Source organism: Taudactylus pleione, unplaced genomic scaffold, assembly GCF_031769625.1.
Source record: "Taudactylus pleione unplaced genomic scaffold, aTauple2 ptg001056l, whole genome shotgun sequence".
NCBI classification, from domain to species: domain Eukaryota; kingdom Metazoa; phylum Chordata; class Amphibia; order Anura; family Myobatrachidae; genus Taudactylus; species Taudactylus pleione.
The window spans coordinates 2422647-2439615 of NW_028285457.1; the positions used below are offsets into that span (position 1 = coordinate 2422647).

Consider the following 16969-nt stretch of genomic DNA (forward strand, 5'->3'; position numbering starts at 1 on the left):
CCACACGCTGATCACTGCTACACAGACCACACGCTGTTCACTGCTACACAGACCACACGCTGATCTCTGCTACACACGCCACACGCTGATCACTGCTACACACGCCACACGCTGATCACTGCTACACACGCCACACGCTGATCACTGCTAAACAGACCACACGCTGATCACTGCTAAACAGACCACACGCTGGTCACTGCTACACACACCACAGGCTGATCACTGCTACACACGCCACACGCTGATCACTGCTACACACACCACACTCTGATCACTGCTACACACACCACACGCTGATCACTGCTACACACGCCACACGCTGATCACTGCTACACACGCCACACGCTGATCACTGCTACACACGCCACACGCTGATCACTGCTACACACGCCACACGCTGATCACTGCTACACAGGCCACACGCTGATCACTGCTACACACACCACACGCTGATACACTGCTACACACACCACACGCTGATCACTGCTACACAGACCACACGCTGTTCACTGCTACACAGACCACACGCTGATCTCTGCTACACACACCACACTCTGATCACTGCTACACACACCACACGCTGATCACTGCTACACAGACCACACGCTGATCACTGCTACACACACCACACGCTGATCACTGCTACACACACCACACGCTGATCACTGCTACACAGGCCACACGCTGATCACTGCTACACACACCACACGCTGATCACTGCTACACACACCACACGCTGATCACTGCTACACACACCACACGCTGATCACTGCTACACAGGCCACACGCTGATCACTGCTACACACACCACACGCTGATACACTGCTACACAGACCACACGCTGTTCACTGCTACACAGACCACACGCTGATCACTGCTACACACACCACACGCTGATCACTGCTACAGACCACACGCTGATCACTGCTACACACACCACACTGATCTCTGCTACACACACCACACGCTGATCACTGCTACACACACCACACTGATCTCTGCTACACACACCACACGCTGATCACTGCTACAGACCACACGCTGATCTCTGCTACACACACCACACGCTGATCACTGCTACACACACCACACGCTGATCACTGCTACACAGACCACACGCTGATCACTGCTACACAGACCACACGCTGATCACTGCTACACACACCACACGCTGATCACTGCTACACACACCACACTGATCTCTGCTACACACACCACACGCTGATCACTGCTACACACACCACACGCTGATCACTGCTACACACACCACACGCTGATACACTGCTACACAGACCACACGCTGATCACTGCTACACACGCCACACGCTGATCACTGCTACACACGCCACACGCTGATCACTGCTAAACAGACCACACGCTGATCACTGCTAAACAGACCACACGCTGATCACTGCTACACACACCACAGGCTGATCACTGCTACACACGCCACACGCTGATCACTGCTACACACGCCACACGCTGATCACTGCTACGCAGGCCACACGCTGATCACTGCTACACACACCACACGCTGATACACTGCTACACACACCACACGCTGATCACTGCTACACAGACCACACGCTGTTCACTGCTACACAGACCACACGCTGATCTCTGCTACACACACCACACTCTGATCACTGCTACACACACCACACGCTGATCACTGCTACACAGACCACACGCTGATCACTGCTACACACACCACACGCTGATCTCTGCTACACACACCACACGCTGATCACTGCTACACACACCACACGCTGATCACTGCTACACAGGCCACACGCTGATCACTGCTACACACACCACACGCTGATACACTGCTACACAGACCACACGCTGTTCACTACTACACAGACCACACGCTGATCACTGCTACACACACCACACGCTGATCACTGCTACAGACCACACGCTGATCACTGCTACACACACCACACTGATCTCTGCTACACACACCACACGCTGATCACTGCTACACACACCACACTGATCTCTGCTACACACACCACACGCTGATCACTGCTACAGACCACACGCTGATCTCTGCTACACACACCACACGCTGATCACTACTACACAGACCACACGCTGATCACTGCTACACAGACCACACGCTGATCACTGCTACACAGACCACACGCTGATCACTGCTACACAGACCACACGCTGATCACTGCTACACACACCACACTGATCTCTGCTACACACACCACACGCTGATCACTGCTACACAGACCACAGGCTGATCACTGCTACACAGACCACACGCTGATCACTGCTACACAGACCACACGCTGATCACTGCTACACACACCACACTGATCTCTGCTACACACACCACACGCTGATCACTGCTACACAGACCACAGGCTGATCACTGCTACACACACCACACGCTGATCACTACTACACACACCACACTGATCTCTGCTACACACACCACACGCTGATCACTGCTACACACACCACACTGATCTCTGCTACACACACCACACGCTGATCACTGCTACACAGACCACACGCTGATCACTGCTACAGACCACAAGCTGATCACTGCTACACACACCATACGCTGATCACTGCTACACACTCCACACGCTGATACACTGCTACACACACCACACGCTGATCTCTGCTACACACACCACACGCTGATCTCTGCTACACACACCACACGCTGATCACTGCTACACAGACCACACGCTGATCACTGCTACACAGACCACACGCTGATCACTGCTACACACACCACACGCTGATACACTGCTACACACACCACACGCTGATCTCTGCTACACACACCACATGCTGATCACTGCTACACAGACCACACGCTGATCACTGCTACACACACCACACGCTGATCACTGCTACAGACCACACGCTGATCACTGCTACACACACCACACACTGATCTCTGCTACACACACCACACGCTGATCACTGCTACACACACCACACTGATCTCTGCTACACACACCACACGCTGATCACTGCTACAGACCACACGCTGATCTCTGCTACACACACCATACGCTGATCACTGCTACACACACCACACGCTGATCACTGCTACACAGACCACACGCTGATCACTGCTACACAGACCACACGCTGATCACTGCTACACACACCACACGCTGATCACTACTACACACACCACACTGATCTCTGCTACACACACCACACGCTGATCACTGCTACACACACCACACTGATCTCTGCTACACACACCACACTGATCACTGCTACACAGACCACACGCTGATCACTGCTACAGACCACACGCTGATCACTGCTACACACACCATACGCTGATCACTGCTACACACACCACACGCTGATACACTGCTACACACACCACACGCTGATCTCTGCTACACACACCACACGCTGATCTCTGCTACACACACCACACGCTGATCACTGCTACACAGACCACACGCTGATCACTGCTACATACCACACGCTGATCACTGCTACACACACCACACGCTGATACACTGCTACACACACCACACGCTGATCTCTGCTACACACACCACATGCTGATCACTGCTACACAGACCACACGCTGATCACTGCTACACACACCACACGCTGATCACTGCTACAGACCACACGCTGATCACTGCTACACACACCACACACTGATCTCTGCTACACACACCACACGCTGATCACTGCTACACACACCACACTGATCTCTGCTACACACACCACACGCTGATCACTGCTACAGACCACACGCTGATCTCTGCTACACACACCATACGCTGATCACTGCTACACACACCACACGCTGATCACTGCTACACAGACCACACGCTGATCACTGCTACACACACCACACGCTGATCACTACTACACACACCACACTGATCTCTGCTACACACACCACACGCTGATCACTGCTACACACACCACACTGATCTCTGCTACACACACCACACTGATCACTGCTACACAGACCACACGCTGATCACTGCTACAGACCACACGCTGATCTCTGCTACACACACCACACTCTGATCACTGCTACACACACCACACGCTGATCACTTCTACACACACCACACGCTGATCACTGCTACAGACCACACGCTGATCACTGCTACACACACCACACACTGATCTCTGCTACACACACCACACGCTGATCACTGCTACACACACCACACTGATCTCTGCTACACACACCACACGCTGATCACTGCTACAGACCACACGCTGATCTCTGCTACACACACCATACGCTGATCACTGCTACACACACCACACGCTGATCACTGCTACACACACCACACGCTGATCACTGCTACACAGACCACACGCTGATCACTGCTACACAGACCACACGCTGATCACTGCTACACACACCACACGCTGATCACTACTACACACACCACACTGATCTCTGCTACACACACCACACGCTGATCACTGCTACACACACCACACTGATCTCTGCTACACACACCACACTGATCACTGCTACACAGACCACACGCTGATCACTGCTACACACACCATACGCTGATCACTGCTACACACACCACACGCTGATACACTGCTACACACACCACACGCTGATCACTGCTACACACACCATACGCTGATCACTGCTACACACACCACACGCTGATACACTGCTACACACACCACACGCTGATCACTGCTACACACACCACACGCTGATCACTGCTACACACACCACACGCTGATCACTGCTACAGACCACACGCTGATCACTGCTACACACACCACACACTGATCTCTGCTACACACACCACACGCTGATCACTGCTACACACACCACACTGATCTCTGCTACACACACCACACGCTGATCACTGCTACAGACCACACGCTGATCTCTGCTACACACACCATACGCTGATCACTGCTACACACACCACACGCTGATCACTGCTACACAGACCACACGCTGATCACTGCTACACAGACCACACGCTGATCACTGCTACACACACCACACGCTGATCACTACTACACACACCACACTGATCTCTGCTACACACACCACACGCTGATCACTGCTACACACACCACACTGATCTCTGCTACACACACCACACTGATCACTGCTACACAGACCACACGCTGATCACTGCTACAGACCACACGCTGATCACTGCTACACACACCATACGCTGATCACTGCTACACACACCACACGCTGATACACTGCTACACACACCACACGCTGATCTCTGCTACACACACCACACGCTGATCTCTGCTACACACACCACACGCTGATCACTGCTACACAGACCACACGCTGATCACTGCTACATACCACACGCTGATCACTGCTACACACACCACACGCTGATACACTGCTACACACACCACACGCTGATCTCTGCTACACACACCACATGCTGATCACTGCTACACAGACCACACGCTGATCACTGCTACACACACCACACGCTGATCACTGCTACAGACCACACGCTGATCACTGCTACACACACCACACACTGATCTCTGCTACACACACCACACGCTGATCACTGCTACACACACCACACTGATCTCTGCTACACACACCACACGCTGATCACTGCTACAGACCACACGCTGATCTCTGCTACACACACCATACGCTGATCACTGCTACACACACCACACGCTGATCACTGCTACACAGACCACACGCTGATCACTGCTACACACACCACACGCTGATCACTACTACACACACCACACTGATCTCTGCTACACACACCACACGCTGATCACTGCTACACACACCACACTGATCTCTGGTACACACACACCACACTGATCACTGCTACACAGACCACACGCTGATCACTGCTACAGACCACACGCTGATCTCTGCTACACACACCACACTCTGATCACTGCTACACACACCACACGCTGATCACTTCTACACACACCACACGCTGATCACTGCTACAGACCACACGCTGATCACTGCTACACACACCACACACTGATCTCTGCTACACACACCACACGCTGATCACTGCTACACACACCACACTGATCTCTGCTACACACACCACACGCTGATCACTGCTACAGACCACACGCTGATCTCTGCTACACACACCATACGCTGATCTCTGCTACACACACCACACGCTGATCTCTGCTACACACACCACACGCTGATCACTGCTACACAGACCACACGCTGATCACTGCTACATACCACACGCTGATCACTGCTACACACACCACACGCTGATACACTGCTACACACACCACACGCTGATCTCTGCTACACACACCACATGCTGATCACTGCTACACAGACCACACGCTGATCACTGCTACACACACCACACGCTGATCACTGCTACAGACCACACGCTGATCACTGCTACACACACCACACACTGATCTCTGCTACACACACCACACGCTGATCACTGCTACACACACCACACTGATCTCTGCTACACACACCACACGCTGATCACTGCTACAGACCACACGCTGATCTCTGCTACACACACCATACGCTGATCACTGCTACACACACCACACGCTGATCACTGCTACACAGACCACACGCTGATCACTGCTACACACACCACACGCTGATCACTACTACACACACCACACTGATCTCTGCTACACACACCACACGCTGATCACTGCTACACACACCACACTGATCTCTGCTACACACACCACACTGATCACTGCTACACAGACCACACGCTGATCACTGCTACAGACCACACGCTGATCTCTGCTACACACACCACACTCTGATCACTGCTACACACACCACACGCTGATCACTTCTACACACACCACACGCTGATCACTGCTACAGACCACACGCTGATCACTGCTACACACACCACACACTGATCTCTGCTACACACACCACACGCTGATCACTGCTACACACCACACGCTGATCACTGCTACAGACCACACGCTGATCTCTGCTACACACACCATACGCTGATCACTGCTACACACACCACACACTGATCTCTGCTACACACACCACACGCTGATCACTGCTACAGACCACACGCTGATCTCTGCTACACACACCATACGCTGATCACTGCTACACACACCACACGCTGATCACTGCTACACACACCACACGCTGATCACTGCTACACAGACCACACGCTGATCACTGCTACACAGACCACACGCTGATCACTGCTACACACACCACACGCTGATCACTACTACACACACCACACTGATCTCTGCTACACACACCACACGCTGATCACTGCTACACACACCACACTGATCTCTGCTACACACACCACACTGATCACTGCTACACAGACCACACGCTGATCACTGCTACACACACCATACGCTGATCACTGCTACACACACCACACGCTGATACACTGCTACACACACCACACGCTGATCACTGCTACACACACCATACGCTGATCACTGCTACACACACCACACGCTGATACACTGCTACACACACCACACGCTGATCACTGCTACACACACCACACGCTGATCTCTGCTACACAGACCACACGCTGATCACTGCTACACACACCACACGCTGATCACTGCTACACACACCATACGCTGATCACTGCTACACACACCACACGCTGATCACTGCTACACACACCACACGCTGATCACTGCTACACAGACCACACGCTGATCACTGCTACACAGACCACACGCTGATCACTGCTACACACACCACACGCTGATCACTACTACACACACCACACTGATCTCTGCTACACACACCACACGCTGATCACTGCTACACACACCACACTGATCTCTGCTACACACACCACACTGATCACTGCTACACAGACCACACGCTGATCACTGCTACACACACCATACGCTGATCACTGCTACACACACCACACGCTGATACACTGCTACACACACCACACGCTGATCACTGCTACACACACCATACGCTGATCACTGCTACACACACCACACGCTGATACACTGCTACACACACCACACGCTGATCACTGCTACACACACCACACGCTGATCTCTGCTACACAGACCACACGCTGATCACTGCTACACACACCACACGCTGATCACTGCTACACACACCACACACTGATCACTGCTACACACACCATACGCTGATCACTGCTACACACACCACACGCTGATACACTGCTACACACACCACACGCTGATCACTGCTACACACACCATACGCTGATCACTGCTACACACACCACACGCTGATACACTGCTACACACACCACACGCTGATCACTGCTACACACACCATACGCTGATCACTGCTACACACACCACACGCTGATCTCTGCTACACAGACCACACGCTGATCACTGCTACACACACCACACGCTGATCACTGCTACACACACCACACACTGATCACTGCTACACACACCATACGCTGATCACTGCTACACACACCACACGCTGATACACTGCTACACACACCACACGCTGATCACTGCTACACACACCACACGCTGATCACTGCTACACACACCACACGCTGATCACTGTAAAAAAAGAAAAAAAAAGTAAAAAAAAAAAATGACTTACCTGACTCCAGGAACCGTTGATCGGGTCTCCGGTGATGACTCCCCTTTGGTCAGCTGGTCTCCCATAGTGCACTGCTGCCCGGTCATCAGGTTATCAGGTCCCAGTGCAGTATGGGAGATCACCTGACCGGAGGAATGGATAACATCACCGTTGGCACGGACATGCAGGTAAGTGTAATTAAGGGAGGGGGGGTGGCGGGGGGTCCGGGGAGCGGGCACTTTGTCACAGTATTTTTTCCAAAAATACAGTGAGTATTGTGCGGATGGGATTCGCAGGGACAGAGCTTTATCGCAAGCTTTGTCCCTGCAAGGGATTTGTAGTAAATCCCTGTGATATTGCCTGAATTCGCAATGCGAATTCAGTCGTTAATATCACACTACAATCTGCATTCAATATGCGGATTGTAGTAAATAGAGCCCTTAGTCACATACACACATCACACATTAATAGATACACATAGTCACACACACCACATGAATAGATTCTCAAACACATATTGACATGAATAGATTCCCACACACAGTCACACACACATCACACATTAATAGATACACACACACAGTCTCACAAACACACATCACATGAATAGATTCACACACACACAGTCTCTCTCTCTCACACACACACACACACACACACCACATTAATAGATTCACACAGACACACACAGTAATAGATCTCCCTCGCACCCCATTTCCTCCCCATGGCACTGACATGAATAGATGTGGGAGGAGCTGCAGTGAGCTCTAACACTCACAGTCTTGACACTGTGAGGCTCAGGCCCCGCCCCCTTGGCCCTCGGACTCAAATGCGGGAGGATAGGAAGCTCTGTCTTCATGGAGACTTCGTTCCCAGATCCAAGAGTACTGTTAGAGAGCAGCGCGTTCCTGCATTCCTCACTGTGCATACATGCTGGGCACTAGGACCCAGAGTCTGCAGGGAGGTCCGACCTCCAACCTGATGTGCGCATGCATATGTGACTATAGCTCTCTTACTCTGTAGAAAGACATCTGGGTAAATGTAATAGTCTTCGTACTGTAGGCATGGGTGAGCTCCGTATGAGACTGCCCAATGTTTTAAAGTAACAGTAATTTAGAAGGAAAACTTAGATTCATCCCCGGGTACAGCCCATAGTAGTGATAGTCAGAGGTAGTCACATGATTCTGCGCTCTCCCCGGGTACAGCCCATAGAAGTGATAGTGAGAGGTGCTCTCATGACTCTGCCCTCTCCCCGGGTACAGACCATAGTAGTGATAGTGAGAGGTACTCACATGGTTCTGTGCTCTCTCCCCGAGGACAGCCCATAGTGATAGTGAGCGGTGCTCACATGATTCTGTGCTCTCCCCGAGTACAGCCCATAGTAGTGATAGTGAGTGGTAATCACACAATTTTGCTCTCTCCCTGGGTACAGCCCATAGTAGTGACAGTGAGAGGTGCTCACATGATTATGTGGTCGCCCCGGGTACAGCCCATAGTAGTGATAGTGAGAGGTAATCACATGATCTTGTGCTCTCCGCTGGTATAGCCCATAGTATTGACAGTGAGAGGTGCTCACATGATTCTGCTCTCTCCCCGGGTACAGCCCCTAGTAGTGATAGTGAGAGGTGCTCACATGGTTCTGTGCTCTCTCCCCGGGTACAGCCCATAGTATTGACCGTGAGAGGTGCTCACATGGTTCTGCTCTCTCCCCGGTTATAGCCCATAGTAGTGATAGTGAGAGGTACTCCCATGATTCTGTGCTCTCCCCGGTTATAGCCCATAGTAGTGATAGTGAGAGGTACTCACATGATTCTGTGCTCTCCCCGGGTACAGCCCATAGTAGTGATATTGAGAGGTACTCACATGGTTCTGCACTCTCCCCGGGTATAGCCCATAGTAGTGATAGTGAGAGATGCTCATATGATTCTGCGCTCTCTCCCCGGTTACAGCCCATAGTAGTGATAGTGAGAGGTAATCGCATGATCTTGTGCTCTCCCCTGGTATAGCCCATAGTATTGACCGTGAGAGGTGCTCACATGATTCTGCTCTCTCCCCGGGTACAGCCCATAGTAGTGATAGTGAGAGGTGCTCACATGTGCTCTCTCCCCGGGTACAGCCCATAGTATTGACCGTGAGTGGTGCTCACATGATTCTGCTCTTTCCCCGGGTACAGCCCATAGTAGTGATAGTGAGAGGTGCTCACATAGTTCTGTGCTCTCTCCCTGGGTACAGCCCATAGTATTGACCGTGAGTGGTGCTCACATGATTCTGCTCTTTCCCCGGGTACAGCCGATAGTAGTGATAGTGAGAGGCGCTCACATGAATCTGTGCTCTCTCCCCGGGTACAGCCCATACTAGTGATAGTGAGAGGTGCTCTCATGATTCTGCGCTCTCCCCGGGTACAGCCCATAGTAGTGATAGTGAGAGGTACTCACATGATTATATATTCTCCCTGGGAATAGCCCATAGTAGTGATAGTGAGAGAAGCTCACATGACTCTGCGCTCTCCCCGGGTACAGCCCATAGTAGTGATAGTGAGCCGTGCTCACATGATTCTGTGCTCTCCCCGAGTACAGCCCATAGTAGTGATAGTTAGAGGTAATCACACGATTTTGCTCTCTCCCTGGGTACAGCCCATAGTAGTGACAGTGAGAGGTGCTCACATGATTATGTGGTCGCCCTGGGTGCAGCCCATAGTAGTGATAGTGAGAGGTAATCACATGATTCTGTGGTCTCCCTGGGTACAGCCCATAGTAGTGATAGTGAGAGGTACTCACATGATTCTGCGCTCTCCCCGGGTACAGCCCATTGTAGTGATAGTGAGAGGTACTCACATGATTCTGCGGTCTCCCTGGGTATAGCCCATAGTAGTGATAGTGAGAGGTACTCACATGATTCTGCACTCTCCCAGGGCACAGCCCATAGTAGTGATAGTGAGAGGTGCTCACATGATTATGTGGTCGCCCCGGGTACAGCCCATAGTAGTGATAGTGAGAGGTAATCACATGATCTTGTGCTCTCCGCTGGTATAGCCCATAGTATTAACCGTGAGAGGTGCTCACATGATTCTGCTCTCTCCCCGGGTACAGCCCATAGTAGTGATAGTGGGAGGTACTCACATGATTCTGCGCTCTCCCCGGGTACACCCCATAGTAGTGATAGTGAGAGGTGCTCACATGATTCTGTAAGATAGTGGGAGGTACTCACATGGTTCTGTGCTCTCCCCGGGTACAGCCCATAGTAGTGATAGTGAGAGGTACTCACATGGTTCTGCTCTCTCCACGGGTGCAGCCCATAGTAGTGATAGTGAGAGGTGCTCACATGGTTCTGTGCTCTCCCCAGGTACAGCCCATAGTAGTGATAGTGAGAGGTACTCACATGATTCTGCGCTCTCCCTGGGTACAGCCCATAGTAGTGATAGTGAGAGGTACTCACATGATTCTGCACTCTCGGGTACAGTCCATAGTAGTGATAGTGAGAGGTGCTCACATGGTTCTGTGCTCTCCCCGGGTACAGCCCATAGTAGTGATAGTGAGAGGTACTCACATGATTCTGCGCTCTCCCTGGGTACAGCCCATAGTAGTGATAGTGAGAGGTACTCACATGATTCTGCACTCTCCTCGGGTACAGTCCATAGTAGTGATAGTGAGAGGTACTCACATGATTCTGCGCTCTCCCTGGGTACAGCCCATAGTAGTGATAGTGAGAGGTACTCAAATGATTCTGCACTCTCCCCGGGTACAGCCCATAGTAGGGAAAGTGAGAGGTACTCACATGATTCTGCGCTCTCCCTGGGTACAGCCCATAGTAGTGCAGGATTCCTAGGTTGAACGGAGCCTCAGAATTTCCAAGCTGGTCGGCTCTCTCCCAGAAGTCAGCAGCTTTGCTGTAGTCCTTCTCAAACTGTTCATAATACCAGCCCAGGCTGTTCAGTGCTGGCACAAAGTCCTGGAGGTAAGGGCTTGAAGGTAAATATATATATGACTGACTTATTGTACTATGCACAAGAACTGACATCTAGGAACTGGGACACCTGTCCTAAGCCATTTTGTTGGGTCTAATTCAACTGCTGACATTATAGACATCAGTAGGCGCAGTAGGATATTATTCAGTAGCCACATGTGGATACTTGAGTAGCGGGAGCAATGGCCGGAGCGTGTATTCAGGTAAGTGTCATTTTCTACTTCAGGGTCCATAGTGGTCCACAGGGTGACCTTGGGGTATAGCTGGATCCTGGATCCTCGGGCACCACGGAGTTAAAGCTTTTAGCTGCTCCCAGGATGCACTTGGATCCATCCTCCTCTATACCCCGTCCCCGAGCCACAGGCACCTCATCTGTTTAAGCTGGTGCCCGGCCGGAGTCGGGTCACTCTGCGGGGGGGGCTGCAGGAGCAGCCCCCTGAAGGTTTTTATTTTTTAACTTAGTTAAATTTATTTTTTATTTTTTTTTACTACAGTTTTTTTTCTCCAGAGCGGCAGCGATGGGCTGTCTGTACAGACGCCCACGCTGCCGCTCCTTCTCCCTGCTGGCGCCGCGACGCCAGTACTGAACTGGGGATCGCGGCGAGGGAAGCCAGGGTTTGTACTAGCCGGACTCTGGTTTCCCCCGGGACTGCTGCCGGAGATGCCGGGGAGATCAAGGTAAGCCGCGCACCGCTGATTAGCGGCGGTGCGCGGTTTCTTTTAAATGCAGTCCCATGCCCCCGGTCTAGGGGACAGACCGGGGGCGCTAGCGGTGGCGGCGGGCTCCCCCTCCATTGGAGGTATACCCCGCCAGACCACTAGACCACCAGGGTGAATAACGCTGCAAACGGGATGCCGGCAACCCGGGGGTTAATATGCTAGCCAGGGGAGGAAGCCTTCCCTGTCTAGCGGCTCCTCCCCTCAGCTCAGCGCGCCTTTCAGCACGTAGTCTGGCGTCGCGAGCTGCAGATACTCGGCCACTCCTCCTCTGAGGTCTCCAGCAGCCATTTTCTCCAGTGGCAGCGCAGATACTCTCAGGGAGCACACGGACCGGACCGCCTGTGTACCTCTCCCCTGCAAAAGGACAGTGTACACAGCACTATAGCCCTCCCAGACACTGAATCTGGGCAGGTTGATTGTAGTGGAAAGGTGCAGTGAGTATATCTTCCTGCATGGTATGTGACTTTTGCTAGTGCTGCCTGTCTGTGCTAATTTCTACTTACTGTCAGCCTATACCTATCCCATTCCTTCTCCTACAAGCCCTACAGGTGTGCGGGGGAAGGGTGTTTCTACTGACCTCACTTATATAGATCACGTATTTGTGAGGTCCGTCACATACAGTTGTGTGCTACACAGGGCCATATTGTTGGCTGTTGTCCAGCACACTGGTGAGTGCGCACGTTTTCTTCCTATGTCATAATTGCATCTTTAATTATATAGTCTGTCATGTCTGAGGAGGAGATTGAGCACTCCGTGGCTCCGGTATTGTTCTCCTGCAGGCGCTGTTCTGTCTATTTACTCTCTCTCAAGGGCTGTAGCCCGGCCGTCCATGGCCATCTCCTGGCCAAGGCCATTGAGGGTTGGGCCAACGCCTTGGAGGATATGTTTACGGATGAAGCTTCGGATGTCCAGAGGGCGTTGTTAGGACAGAGAGATGCCGCTTCCTACATTGGAGAAGCATCTTTGGATGCTAGCCTGCTGACCTCTAGGGTTTCGGCGGCAGCAGTGGCTGCTCGCAGATCCTTGTGGTTGAGGTCTTGGAGAGCAGACGCTGATTCAAAGAAAGGCTTGGAGGCCTTACCTTTTAATGGAGAGTTACTATTTGGTCCGGACCTGGACAAAATAGTAGATACCCTGGCAAAATCCAAGTCAGCCTTCCTCCCTTCAGCTACAACACCTGCTTAGGTCCGGAGCTCGGCCTTTCAGGTTCAGGGCAAGGCAAAGGGTCAGTCCTTCCCGAGGCAGTCCGCAACCAAGACCGCCTCAAAGCCAAAGAAGCAAGCCTGGAGTGCTAGGCGCTCTTCTTCCAAGCAAGAAGATAAGCCTTCTGCATGATGGGATGGGCCTCCCTCTGGGGCCCAATTTGCCCAGTGCTGGCACAATACCACCACGGATGCCTGTGTGCGAGAAGTGGTCTCCCAGGGGTACGCCCTGTCTTTTTGGCACAGGCCACCTCGACATTTTTTTTTGCACGAGTCCTTCTCAGGAAAAAACCAAGGCCTTGCAGGTTCAGGAAGCCATAGAGGCCTTGCTGACGGCAGGGGTCGTTATACCCGTACCACAACGTGGGATGGGGTATTACTCTACGCTGTTTCTGGTGCAGAAACCCAATGGCTCTCATCGCCCCATCCTCAATTTGAAGTCCCTGAACAGGTTTCTCAGGGTTCCCAAATTCAGGATGGAAACTTTGCGTTCCATCATTCTGGCGATGGAACCGGGGGATTATATGGTCTCCCTGGATATCCAGGACGCCTACTTCCATGTGCCTATAGCAACATCGCACCAACGGTTTCTGTGGTTTGCTATTCTCCACAACCACTACCAATTCAGGGCTCTACCCTTTGGCCTCTCCACGGCACCAAGGGTATTTACCAAGGTGATGGCGGTCATGGCGGCTCACCTTCAGAGCCAGGGGATACGGTTGCTACCGTATCTAGACGACCTCCTCTTGCTGGCAAGCTCCCCGGAGGTACTGATCCAGCATCTCCACCTGACGGTCGCTTGTCTACAGGCGCACGGGTGGTTGATCAACTGGAAGAAGTCCTCCCTCATCCCATCACAGCGGATGGTTCATTTGGGGGCTCTGCTGGACTTTCGTCAGCAACGGATTTTTCTGACTCCAGAGAAGGTCTCCTCCTTACAGCTGCGGATTCACAGTTGTCTGAGCAGTGGCAGAGTGTCGGGCAGTGTACAGAGCCCTGCAGTCGTCCGGCACCGCTCTTCCCGGAAGGGCCTTTCAGGTGCAGTCAGACAACGCCACCACGGTGGCGTACATCAATCACCAGGGAGGGACTCGCAGTCGAGCTGTGATGTCGGAGGTGTCCCGCGTCCTGGCTTGGGCAGAGCGCTATCTTCCAGCTCTCTCGGCAGTCTTCATCCTGGGAGTCCTCAATTGGGAGGCAGACTTCCTCAGCCGGTACGACGTGCATCCCGGGGAATGGTCGCTTCATCCAGAGGTATTCCAACTACTCGTGGACAAGTGGGGGCTGCCAGAGCTGGACCTGATGGCGTCCCATCACAATCACAAGCTGCCCATGTACGGGTCAAGGACAAGGGACGCAGGCGCAAGTCTGATAGACGCGCTGTCGGTGAAATGTCTGTTTCACCTGGCTTACTTGTTCCCTCCGATATCTCTGCTGCCTCGGGTCCTGCGCAAGTTCAAGCAGGACGGAGGCACACTGATCCTGGTGGCCCAGAAGGCCGTGGTACTCCGATCTGCGGAGCCTGTCCATCGACGCTCCGTACCTCCTACCTCAACGGTGGGACCTGTTGTCTCAGGGGCCCTGTCTTCACCCGGATCTGGGTCGACTATCTTTGACGGCGTGGCTCTTGAGACAGCCGTCCTGAGGTCTCGGGGCTTTTCTAGCTCCGTTATTACCACCATGCTGAGGGCGCGCAAGCCTGCTTCCGCGAGGATCTACCACAGAGTGTGGCACACTTACTTTCAGTGGTGCGAGGCCAGAAAATATGATCCCCAGGTGTTCCGGGTTTCGCGTATTCTGGCTTTCCTTCAGTCGGGTTTGGACTTAGGATTACGTCTTTTCTCACTGAAGGTGCATGTGTCTCCTCTGTCGGTGTGGTTCCAGCGCAGGATTACTGCTATGCCGGACGTACACACCTTTTTCCAGGGTGTTTTAAGAATCCAGCCTCCCTTTTGTGCCACCTGTGGCCCCGTGGGATTTGGCGGTGGTTCTTCGGGCCTTACAGGGTCCTCCTTTTGAGCCCTTGGAGTCAGTGGAGCTCAAGTGGCTAACTTTTAAGACGGTTTTCCTCTTGGCAATTGCTTCTGCCAGGAGGGTTTCGGATTTGGGGGCGCTTTCCTGTCGTCCCCCTTTTCTGGTTTTTCATCAGGACAGAGCGGTGCTTCGTACTCGTCCTGATTTCCTGCCTAAGGTGGTTTCCAGGTTCCACATTAATCAGGAAATTGTTGTACCAGCCTTTCAGTCGCCTAATCTTTCGGCTGGGGAGGCTTCCTTAGACGTTGTCCGTGCACTCCAGGTTTATGTGGACCGGACTAGTTCTGTGAGGAAGTTGGATTCTTTGTTTATCCTCTTTGGTTTTCACAAAAGGGGTTGGCCTGCCAACAAACAGACTCTAGCCTGTTGGCTTCGTTCTGTTATTATTGAGGCTTATATGCAGGAGGGTTTACCTGTTCCAGCCTCTGTTAAGGCTCATTCCACTTGGTCTGTGGTCCCTTCTTGGGCTGCTAGC

General features: G+C 52.5%; 1 protein-coding gene across 1 annotated transcript in view; it reads right to left on the bottom strand.

Moving 5' to 3' along the window:
• The window catches only part of LOC148453950 (protein sel-1 homolog 3-like), a 304083-nt gene that overhangs the window by 209236 nt on the left and 77878 nt on the right, over positions 1-16969 (bottom strand). Inside the window, exon 15 of the mRNA XM_088461460.1 lies at positions 12350-12523. Within this exon, the coding sequence (XP_088317586.1) occupies positions 12350-12523 (174 nt within the window). The remainder of the gene's footprint in view (positions 1-12349; positions 12524-16969) is intronic.